Genomic DNA, 11,727 nt, shown 5'->3' with positions numbered 1-11,727 from the left:
CTGAAAAATTACTTATGAAAAACAATTTTCCATACATGAATAATTTACATAGGCAAATGGAATTTTATTAAACTCTGTTTTCTTACCACCTCAAGTTGTATTTTGAGAAGATGTATGAAATTTAAAGACTTTTGGTAGTATTGAAACAAGTGTAGAATAGCAGCAACAGCAGCAACGATTTTAAGAACAGAGTGGGTGCTACATGTCAGAAATGCTTGTGTAAACAAGCTACGTTTTCTATAAGATAGCTGTGTTTCGAATGTCATTTTCCTGGCCTTTAAAGAATTCCCCCTTACATTGATAAGTAATTGTACAGTCAGATTTAACTTACATTGAGCACTTCTCTGAATACTTCGTCACCGTTTTAAGAGATCGAGTTATTTCTTAGTGTCGTGCTGATTTCTAGTCCTCCATAGGACTTGGTATATTTTACAAATCCGACCAAATCTTGCCTAGAAAGTCTGTGAAGCAGAACAAGGCAAGTAATGCTCAGAGGTGGGGCGAGGGGAGGAAGAGATCTGTGGAAAGCAGCAGTACTTCGGCAGTACTTTGTGGTAGTCCTGTAAGGCCAGTCACATGAGCGGGCAGATGGGAAGGGAAAACACTTGGCAGGGAAAGAAAATGTGCAGAAATGAAAAGCAGACACAGTGATAAAACCTGTTTGGGACTAACTAGCTGAACTGAGTGGGAAGTCTTGTAAAGCTTGCCTCAAAAATTACTTTGCTGTGACCTGAAAATAGCTCTTCTGCCTTTAAATGGTGGGGAAAACCACCATTGTTTTATATAAATAAATAACTTCCCAGTTTGTTCAGTGATGACTAAGTCAGCACACGTGGCATCATGAACAAGTCAGACAAAAGTAAAACTGAACTTGTAGAATACCAGTATTATGATAACCATCAGTATTGGGAACGTACCAGGTGGTTTAAGACCTGGTTTATCAGGTTTTGTAATTTAGTTTTTCTATAGTTTTCTTAGACACAGCTATCACACACGGATTGATATTAGAGATACATTTACTTCATGTGATATGAACTAATTCACCAGCTCTGCAAAGTAAGACAAGGTGTTTTGTCACATAATGGCTACCCATATAATGGCCTCACCCACTGATGTGAGGTAAGAAAAAGACTGCCAGTAGCTTTAGAGTAGACGGGCATAACGATCCCATCACGCTTAAGAAGGACAACATCGTCAAACAAAATTATAGCCGTTACAACGCACAATGTAACTGTTTTAGAATTGAAGCATCGTTCTCTTCTACATGACATAAACCACCTCAACATTATTATATGTATTCTTAAAAGATGTTATTGTATATTATAGAACTCTGCATTGTTGTGTGTGTTTTTTCACAGAACTGGCCACATGGAAGTTGCTTACAGTGATCAAGGAAGAGATGGTGGAGTCTGAGGCTCATCACTCTCCCCTAGTTAAGGGCCAGCTTAAAGTGTGGTTTGAGGACTCCAAAAAAGCAATGCAATTCCTAGGTCCATGGAAGTGCGATGCAAAGACAACAGCACAGGTAGTATCCCACCCTTCAGATAGATTTAGCTGTATCTGAGAACTGCTACAAACTATCCCATAGCATATTTGCTGTCAAAATAACTCAAGTCCCAGGTTCTTGAAGATCTACTTGTAAACACACTTTAAAGACCATTACTTATTTTACTGCATTCATTATTTTAAATCTTCTTAAAGAATTACTAAGAATAATAAAATGTGGAGCAATTAAGCACAATACAATGTGTAAGCATGAACTGAAACAGAGGTTGTCTTTTTATTTGAAGAATACACTGTGTCTTCTCAAAAGTCACATCTCTTACTAAATATAGGTTTTTATTTTTAAATCTATAATTAGATGCTAGTGTAATTCATCAATTAAGCAAGACCTATAAGGAATTTAGGAACTGTCCCTTGCCCAGACATGTGAAATGCCTGCTTTATTTGTTCCAAACAAAAATTTAAACTCTACAAAGTCAAAAGTAAACTTTTGGTGTGTGGCGTCTAAATGTGACTATAGGGAAAAAAATGTTGTTTCAAATTCTGCAAGCAGTCTTGAACAACTGGACTCCATCAATCTTTCTGGGATGCAGTAAGGCTCATCTAACAAAGAATGAACGGGAAGTATTAGCTCCCATGACATGGATCTTTTACAAGTTTAGCTGAATATTGCAATTATACAAATGTAATATATACATTTCTAATATCATATACTAATTTAAAGAATAGCATAATACAGTTTCTGTAAGGTACATGTTAAATAAACTGAGAATTACAAATTATGAAAATTAGCCATCAGTCATCATTAATAGAATGTTTTGGGGGTTTGCCTTAATAGGGCCCTGGAAGGATGGAGGATCCAACATATCCCTTGGTGATCCAGAAATGTAAAACAGCACTAATAAAAGGCTGCAGAGAAACAGACTAGTAATTAGTGAGGATAAGACAGTCACACAGAGTGATCTGCATAAGCTGGAAAACAGCTCATTCAAAGAAAGTACATTTTTTGTAGAGCTAAAGGTAGGCTGTCTCTTCAGAAAGGTGGACTGTATCCTGGAAAATACCAGTTCTGGAGAAACCCTAGATGTTGTGTCACAGTCGAGAAGCAATTTAATGCAAGCTCCCCCTGTGATAATATGACAAAAAGGGTGAATGCAGTCTTTGAGTACACATGTAGAATAATGAGCAGCAGTATGGAGGAGCATAGTCCAGCGTCACATACAGCGATAAAGTATGCCCAGTGCTTCATGGCCATATTTTTTAAAAAAATCTGTTGACAAACTGATTGCCAGTTTTCCAGCCTGGAAAATATCCTTACAAGGGATGCTGTCTTCAATACAGACAGAGGTGACTTGCTTGCAGTTTATGCATACTTAAAGATTGAAAAAAAAAAAAAACCAAAAAACCAAACCCACTGAAACAAAGAATGCTAGGCTTTAATATGAGTAACAGCAAAGATGAACATTGGATGAATCAAATATTAGAAAACAAGGCCAAACAAGCTGAATTTAGAACGAAGGTACAATTTCTAGAAGAGCAAAGGTAATTTAACCATTTGAGTAAATTGCGAAGTAAAACTATGGATTTTTGTTAACCACCTTCAAATTAAGACTCTTAAGTTTTTCTGGCAAATATTTTTATGGAAATCCAAGTTATTGGATTCAACACAAAGATTAGCAGATGAAATCTACCATGTTGCAATATGCAGGGTCAGGCCAGATTATCTAGTAGCTGATTGAAGAGTTGATTTTAATGGTTAGTGGTGACACTTTCATGTAAATATCTGCTTAATCAGTGATCATACCATAGAATCATAGAATGGTTTTGGTTGGAAGGGACCTCAAAGATCATCTAGTTCCAACCCCCCTGCCATAGGCAGGGACACCCTCCACTAGACCAGGTTGCCCAAAGTCCCATCCAACCTGGCCTTAAACACTTCCAGGGATGGGGCATCCACAGCCTCTCTGGGCAACCTGTTCCAGCGCCTCAGCACCCTCACTGTAAAGACCTTTTTCCTAATATCAAATCTAAATCTGCCCTCTCTCAGTTTAAACCCATTACCCCTTTTCCTACCACTTCACTCCCTGATAAACAGTCCCTCTCCAGCTATGAATAGGTGAAACGGGGAGAGGGAATTCTGGAAATGAACCTCAAAAAAGATTGACTGGAAGTTACTTCTGGACATAATACAGTGAAAAATTTGGTTAGAGAGTAAACCAGTGGGCAAAACCCAGATGTTTTTCTTAATGTACATACAGCTCCCATCTAATGAAGCTACAGCAACAGCTGTACATGTAATTGTTTATGTCGTATCTTACTAATTAACGGACAAGTTCCTTATTCAACCTTAAACAACTTTCTTATGAAGATCAATGAGCGATCTTCAAGCTGAGAGAACCACATAAACCTAAATGCCTGCTGCAGCCTACAGAGGTGGAACGTGACACAACTTTTCCTTCACGGTGAACTTGCCACCTCCAGTTTAGGTTTACATTACTTGGCCCCAGCTGTTACTGTGCTTAGAAGTTATATGCTGGATTCCAGAATTAATCCAAGAGGGCTGCTGCTATATTGGATCAGCTCAGATGCTGGCCAAAATGGATGTTATCCTGGAACTCGCAGCAACAGACAGGATAAACGTCCTCCCGTGCAGTGTAATTCACTTAGATGTTATTGGCAAATATGTTGTTCAGGTATGACCAAGCTTAATTAAAGGTCATCTTCTTTATCTATCAGGAATGGGTCAGTGCCCAACTAGAAGCAGTTACACACTGTTTCAGGTTTGGCTTTCTCTACTAATGATATGATTGCTAGCACAGTACCTTCTCTATATCCTATTTTTCAGAATCAGATGCTTATTCCAAGTGCAAGAAATAACTGTGTTTTCCATACTCTTCCTTGAAATTCTAATGACGCAGCAATTTCTTTCTGCCTTAGTCTCTCTTCCACTACATTATCTGAAATGCTCCTGTTATCAATTTTATATTCACTTACTCCTGACCCAATAAACTTAGCTGTTTCTCTGCCTCTGCACATGCATTCTTCACCGCCTGTTTGTTCTGTATAGGTCACTGTTGTTTTTCTCTACATCTACCTTCACTCCCAGCTGTACTATTTAGAGTACCTTGACTCCTTAAATTCCCACAGTTCAGGGAAACGGCAGGGATAAAACTTTGTTAACCCAACCTGAGAAACAGCTTTAGAAATTCTTATTAACTTCCCTTTCTGTTTCATCTAAGGCAACTTCTATTCACACCTCTGTTCTTTGAATATGATCTCAGATTAAACAATGGAAAATGTTCTTAGAACATGTTTCTAAGGTAAAATAAACACCACTATTTCAGCACTTTTCTTGTTCTGTATTTTAGTAGTACCTACATATCTGTTCCATTACCAAGACTCTAAATGCTAGGACAATGTGTAATATATCTTTTACTTTACCGTTGCTCAAGGCAAAGCCCTGCAGTACTCTGTTCTTTCAAGACATAAAGACGAAAGCTTTATTACTGGTCAATAAAATGCACTGTGCTAAACCCCACATTACTTAACATATCAAATATGACTTTGTGACTATAGTTAATAGGTGACGTTTTCAAAACCTTCTTCACTGGTCACAGACAGAGAATTTAAAATTAGTCGACAAGCCCATATGCTGTAATGCCATCTCATTTATTTCAGAAGATTCAACCAACGGGTAAAATGGTCTGCAATGGATTTGGATGCTCTTCAGCCCTCCTGCAGGTTAAGCTTCAATAAAGGGAGGAGTAATTAGTGCATTTAACATCTCTTACAAAGCCACCAACATAATTTTTTGAAGCTTTGTACCAAGACTCATAATTGTATTCCGGATCTGTTTCCAAGTTAATTAAACTGGGTGGAAAAGAAAAATGCCATTTACAAATGAAAGGTGTTTTCAGACTGCTTTCAGTGAAAGTACTGCTCCTTTCACACCTCTTTTGAATCAGTGTAAAGTTGCCCCTGCTGAAAGGCTTTACTGTTGTTGCTGGTATGATGGACCAGTATTCTAGATGTAAATACATGTAAATGCAAGTAGCCACAACTATCAATGTACTTTTAGATACTTGAATGATGATACCCACAGTTTTTGCTTAAAGCAGTAAAAACACACACATGCTATATGGCAGAAAGGTGTATATGTTCCATATACACCCAGACTCCTTATTTTCAGCATCAAACCACCATAAATCAGGACCAAGGCCATTGGCTTGCCTTCGACTGATTACTGACCAGACATTTAATGACCAGTCACAAATCTGCCCTCTTCCACAGCAAAATGAATATACACTATTTCAATTTCTGTTGAAAAGCAGAAAAGTATGAAGCAACACAAGACCAACGAGACATTCAAACTGTAGATTCAATTAAGAGCTTTATTCAAAGCAGAGACAGTAGAGAAAACAGTATTCTGAGTTCCCCCCCAAAAAAGATAAAAAAATAGTTTGTAAGTATTTTACAAATTGTAAATTTTCCTTTTACAAATAATATACAAATGTTTTTCGCTGCAAAACATATAATACATTTCTATGTTACAACTGCTGCATTCTTTTAGAATTATGTATTCCCTGAACTGTTTTCCTTAGAAAACAGGAGAGTATAATAAATCCAAAAATATAATAAATATATTGCTAACTAGGGTGGTAAATGCTGAAGAAAATTATTCAAAACATCCAGTTCTTTTATCCATCAGATTGCTGAACTAAAGGTATTGCTCACATGAATTATATTAACATGAATAAATATTTTGAGATTCAGACCTCAAAGCAAGATTGAACAATAGAGTTGGTCAAATCTCCATGGTCTGAAAAAGATGGTCATGTTTTGCTACCAACCTAGAAAGCAGATAAGCCACTTTGGAGCTTAGCATTTTGGGTTGATTAACCCTCATCATCAGAATTAAGGGTAAGAGAGAAAACAATCCTTATAGACAAAAATAAGAGATGAAGGTATTAGTTACTGAGATTTATCCAGAAAAGGACAGTGCTCAGAATACAGTTTGTATTTTACCCTGGACAGGTAATATATAGAAGTCTTTATGTATTATCTGATACCCTAGTACTGGCTTTTGCTTGTCACCATCATCCCCTCTACTTGCCACATTCCACCTCTTGCTGAAGCAGATTTATCTCAGCCCTTTAGCAAATGATTCTTCTCCAGAGGCCAGAAGACCTGTTAGGAAATCTGGGGAACATCTGAGGAGCACTTTGACTTGCGGACAGTTGGAATTACTACTAAAAACAATGAGAGACTTTGAATGAGGAATAGAGAGTAGTGCAACAGAAAAAGTACCAATAAAGTCGTAATTAAAAAAAAAACAAACCCAACAAAAAAACCCTTGCTGAATGTTTTGCAATCTCACTGCACTACGCTGCTCCTCAGCTGAGTCAACCTGCTTGATAGTCTCAAGTCCTGCAAGGAAGGTGATACCCAGAATGCACAGGAGAAACCAAGATCTACACCTTACAGTCACACACACAACAGTAACTGACCCAGTTCATTTTGTGGCACTGACTTAAACAGGGACTCTGTTCTCCTTGGCCCACTTTTTCATGATGCGGACAATGTATTCTACTTGAGAATTACCAGTGCTCTTCAGAAGATGCAATACTTCCCGTAGAGTCTCTCTACAAAAGTGAAAAGCAAAGATTTAAATGGGGGTGAGACCCAAGCGATACAATAAGCAACTACCCACATCCAAACTATTTTGCAAAACATGGTTTCTAGACAGACAGTCCATTCATGTGCAGAGTAGGGATAGGTAAAAATGCACAGTAGATTAGCACCCAGGGGACCATAAAAAAAAAAAAAAAGTCTTGTATACAATTGCAATAAGGAGAGAAATTAAAAGAAAAAAAAAAAAGAAATCAGCAAAATGTAATTACTTTGGAGTTTAATGTGCATGCGCATGTGTGTATTTATATATAAATCCTTACTCTTGCAAAATAGTTCCCCACAACAAGACAAATGTTTTTTTGTCTTTAATGCTACTTGCTAGTCTTCAGTACGGCAACATCTAGCTTAATGCTGCCAAAGCACCTTGCACATAAATTCAAATAACATGGAAATGAACATTAGGATAAACCAGTATGAAGCTGTGGTTTGCCAGCTACTTTACAGCAAGAACTTGTATGCGTATTGAAAAATAGGCAAGCTATGTGTATTTTGCTGTATCTACTGTAGTAATTGCTAAAAGGACACTTGAAGGGTGCAGCAAGTTAATGAGATGATTGTTCCAGCAGAGAAGGGAATACAAGGAAGATGTAGAAGCCAAGATACACAACTGGTAGGTGTGTACGAAACAGCAACTTTGGCCAGGGGAGAATGGCCATCCAGCATCACAGCAGAATATTCATGAGGGAACAGTTCTTAAATACAGCCTCACTATTTTCTCTCGTTCTACCATCCAATGAAATGGGCCAAAAGCAAAATTATCAGTAACACAGATAACCTCCTTTAAGCTTTCATCAAGTGAGTATATTTGTCTGACATGGACAGCGTCTTGAGAAAGCAAATTTTAGTGAAAACACAGTCTCATCTACTCACTGTTTAAAGAAATCATGTTCTTCCTACAGCGCTGAGTAAATGTTTCCTTAGTTCTGTTCTATGAACCTTAAAATGTCACAGGACAGTTTTCCATTCTTAAGCCATGAACATGAAATGAGGTTCTTTTCCCTCAGTTCCAACCCAAACCATTCTATGATTCATGAACAAACCACATTTATAACTTAGCTCTTCCTAGTATAATGACTAATATATTTTGGATTCCTACAATTCATAGCATTTGCTGATAAGTTATTCTCCACCATATATTTTACAACTGTTGGTGTGGAAGATGATACACTTCAAATTGAACAGTGCATATAGAACCACTGGCCAGAGTGTCTGTTCTCTGAAAGGTCAATAAAGAATTGGAAGAGGATATGTAGTCCTAAAACTAAGATTATGATTCTGGCTTAACTGGAAATAGGAAAAGAGCAAAACAAATTCAGATACAACACAGAATACTCACTTTGCTTCTCGGCCAGCTAAGATCATTTGAAAGACGCCCACACAAGCACCTCTCTTGCCTTCCCAGTATTCAGGATTACTGTCCAGTCTCTCCAGAACATCAAATGCTTTGGCTGAATAGTAAAACTGACGCATCTGCACAGAAAGTGAAACATTATTCCTGATTATATGACCGTCTTTCAGAAGGGGATTAAAGTTTTTGATCTCAGTTTTCTGAAATCAGCAGTAAGTCATAGAAGCAATGGACATTTTCCTGTTTTTCTGCAGGCAGCAAGTGACACAGAACAGACACGTTTCAGTTCTATGTAGAGAAACAGGTGGTATTATAACATTACTGCTCTATGTCTTGGAACATATTATAGACAAACTGCACTGTGAACTTTATTAGTTGGCAACAATCAGCACTGTTGTTTTGATCATATATAGATAGTACTAGCTTAAAGAACTTCTCTTTAATGAGGTGCCCTATCTAGTGTCATACCAACTATATCAAAGTCCTTAATAGAATATCAACTTCAAACTTGTCCAAACGTTTGAAAACGGAACCACTTTTCCTCATCTAGAGATGGTCACAGAGACATTTTTGGATGTCTTTTGGGTTTAACTTAGAGATAATTCTTTTTTCTTCATTGTTACAGTACACTGCAAAATAAGATTCAGGGACTCTATAATCCAAAATTTTCCTGAGCATAGGAAAATCCACTGTGTACCCTATCTTTTCTGCCTTGGGTTCTCTACGTGTAAATGGGAACAAGCAGCAAGTAGTTTGGCAACAGTCAGTGCAAAAAGAGTGACCACAGTAACTGTGGCTTTTGAAGTCAGCATAACTCATGTGAGTCGTATCTGTGACTGAGTGTTCTTCACTTAGACAAGCCTGAATAGCAATCTTGTTTGTGGCTAGCATCTTCCTATGAGAGAGCAGAGGAGGTAGAATGAGCACAACCTCCCATCCTTTGGTGGCTGGAAGCCTGTATCTGCTGAGAAAAAAAGGACAGGCTGTGGGAGTTATGTTTGAAAACTTCAGTCAGAGAAACACAGGTACTACTGAATGAGTAATAATTCCCTTTTTTTCACATAAACAGTGATTTTAACCACAGGTGACTCACAAGCACTTAAATGCACTAAAAAATTAGAATAAAGGTAGTGAGTATAAACAGTATCAGATGTGTCAGCTAAAAAGAAAAAATTGAATACCGATTTCTCCAAACTGGCATCTGATGTAGTTCCACTAAGCAGATACCAGTTTAATGTCCTCCTCCTGTCTGACATAAAATGCTTCGCCCCAAGTGAAGTGCTGTTCCCTATATGGATAAGATGGGCTATTGCATGAAAAGCAGCAAGAAAGTCCTGCATCCCAGCTTCCTCACTGAACAACTTCTATCAGCACAGAAATGAGGCATCAAGGTATGCCTAGTCTCAGGACACTGTTGACCTTGCTCTATCCATGTTCATTCAGCATTCTGTTGAGTGAAGTCTAGTGCAACTGCTTTCTTAAGCTACAGCTATGCTGCTGTTTGTGGATGTCCAATATAACGTTTCAGAAACAACTGGAAAATTCTACATAAACTCAAATAACATGGACCTTGCCATTTATTGGAAGAGGTACAAACAGCTGGTAGTGTAGAAAGACAAGTTATAACACTACAGTAATAATTTTTGAAATTAAATTCCTTGTGCTTTGGAGCAGTCATCAATGGCCATATCTAGACATATAATTAGGCTGAAAAATTTAGTCCTGGAAGTGCAGTTTTCATGAGCTCTAGATAAATGCAAAGTGTGGAGCTGCTTCTCCTCTAGAGTACAATAAGGTTTTGAGAAGAATTTAGGCAAAGTAATCAACTGATTTAAGTGAGACTTAAAATGGTCTAGAGAAAGATTTTACATAAGGTCTGATTGTCAACTTGCTTTCACAAATTGCAGCTATGGGAAACACCAGAGGCATAGCCGCTTGCCTGAGCAACAAGACTTTTAGGGTGAGATGGTTGATTGAATACTTGAAAGATGTGCAAGAGAGAATTTGCTCAGTTTTAGAAGAATGCTTTTGAGATCACAAGGTAGATTTTCTGACTTTCAGTTATGTGTTTGTTAGAATGTTGAGAACTTGTTACTTTGTCAGACGAAGGAAAACAGCAAAAAAAGTGTTACAAATAGTACATGGATATTGCTGCTCTTTGGAGAGCTTGGCTGAACTGAGAATCATTGGGAGGTTTTCCAGTAGGACTTAGTTTACTGTCTTTCTTCTATGATGGCAAGTTTGGTCATTGTATCTCTAATAAACCTATGCTAATAGCTGCCAGCTCTTAGCCAGCTGGCATCAGACTCCACTGAACCAGCTCCATGAGCTTTACATGTATTATCTGTGTTCTGCTCTTCTCACATCTGCCTTCTTAAAGCAGTGAACTACTATATTTACACAATCACAAAATTACAATCTGTCTTTACATTCTATATTTAAGTTAAATTAAATCTAAAATGGTCTCTCCCCAAATAACTTCAGTCCACCTTCTGGCTCTGGCCAATACATTCTGAAAACTGGATGGCCTGTGTCTCACCATGACAGTTTTCCAAAGAACATCCTTTTCTCCTATCACTTGCTACTCCTCTAGGTCCCAACACAGTGCAATCATCCTTGTAGACGACAGACGGGATGCCGGATACAGCATTCTTTAATTGTCTACTGAAATCTTGCACAGCAGTACTCTGCATAGGATAACCAATTTTTCTTTCTCCTATAGTACCATTTACAATCCTGTCAAACAACTTTCTGTTACATGCCTCTACATCCATCCTATGGATTAAGCTCTCATGTTGGGTTTTTTCCATGCTTTGCAAAACAGCAAATAACTTGAACCAGAGCTAAGTCTCACTGCGTATAGACACCATCTGAAGAATTAGATGTTAGGAATTTAGGCAGAATTGTAATCAGCTTCCCAAGATCTCTTCACCATTAACATAGCTTTGTATAAACTAGAATTTGGAGGTGTGCCAGCAGTGTATTAGCACAGAGCATCAGAACTACTAAACACAATCTAGCTCAGTACAAGTAAGGTAGCATATATTTTAACTAGTTCTAAAATGCCCAGAGCATCCCTACAAAAGTGGACATTGTCTTGTCTAGCTTGACTTTTAAAAATGATAGACAGCTTAATCTAACCTCATCTCATTAAAAGTCCCCTCTAGAAAAGGTTCAAAAGAAGA

At 37.8% G+C, this 11,727-nt stretch overlaps 1 protein-coding gene across 1 annotated transcript in view; it reads right to left on the bottom strand.

Moving 5' to 3' along the window:
• Window positions 1–5,870: 5,870 nt before the first annotated feature.
• IFT56 (intraflagellar transport 56) overlaps window positions 5,871–11,727 on the bottom strand; it is a 46,623-nt gene continuing 40,766 nt past the window's right edge. The window contains exons 17-18 of the mRNA XM_075750780.1: window positions 8,531–8,664; window positions 5,871–7,145 (exon numbers count right to left, since the gene is read on the bottom strand). Coding sequence (XP_075606895.1) covers window positions 7,034–7,145; window positions 8,531–8,664 — 246 coding nt within the window. The 3' untranslated portion in view covers window positions 5,871–7,033. The remainder of the gene's footprint in view (window positions 7,146–8,530; window positions 8,665–11,727) is intronic.

The sequence above is a fragment of the Balearica regulorum genome, chromosome 1 (genome assembly GCF_011004875.1).
Source record: "Balearica regulorum gibbericeps isolate bBalReg1 chromosome 1, bBalReg1.pri, whole genome shotgun sequence".
Lineage (NCBI taxonomy): Eukaryota > Metazoa > Chordata > Aves > Gruiformes > Gruidae > Balearica > Balearica regulorum.
Note: the sequence above shows the minus strand (reverse complement) of the source record. Positions and strands in the feature narration are given on the sequence as shown.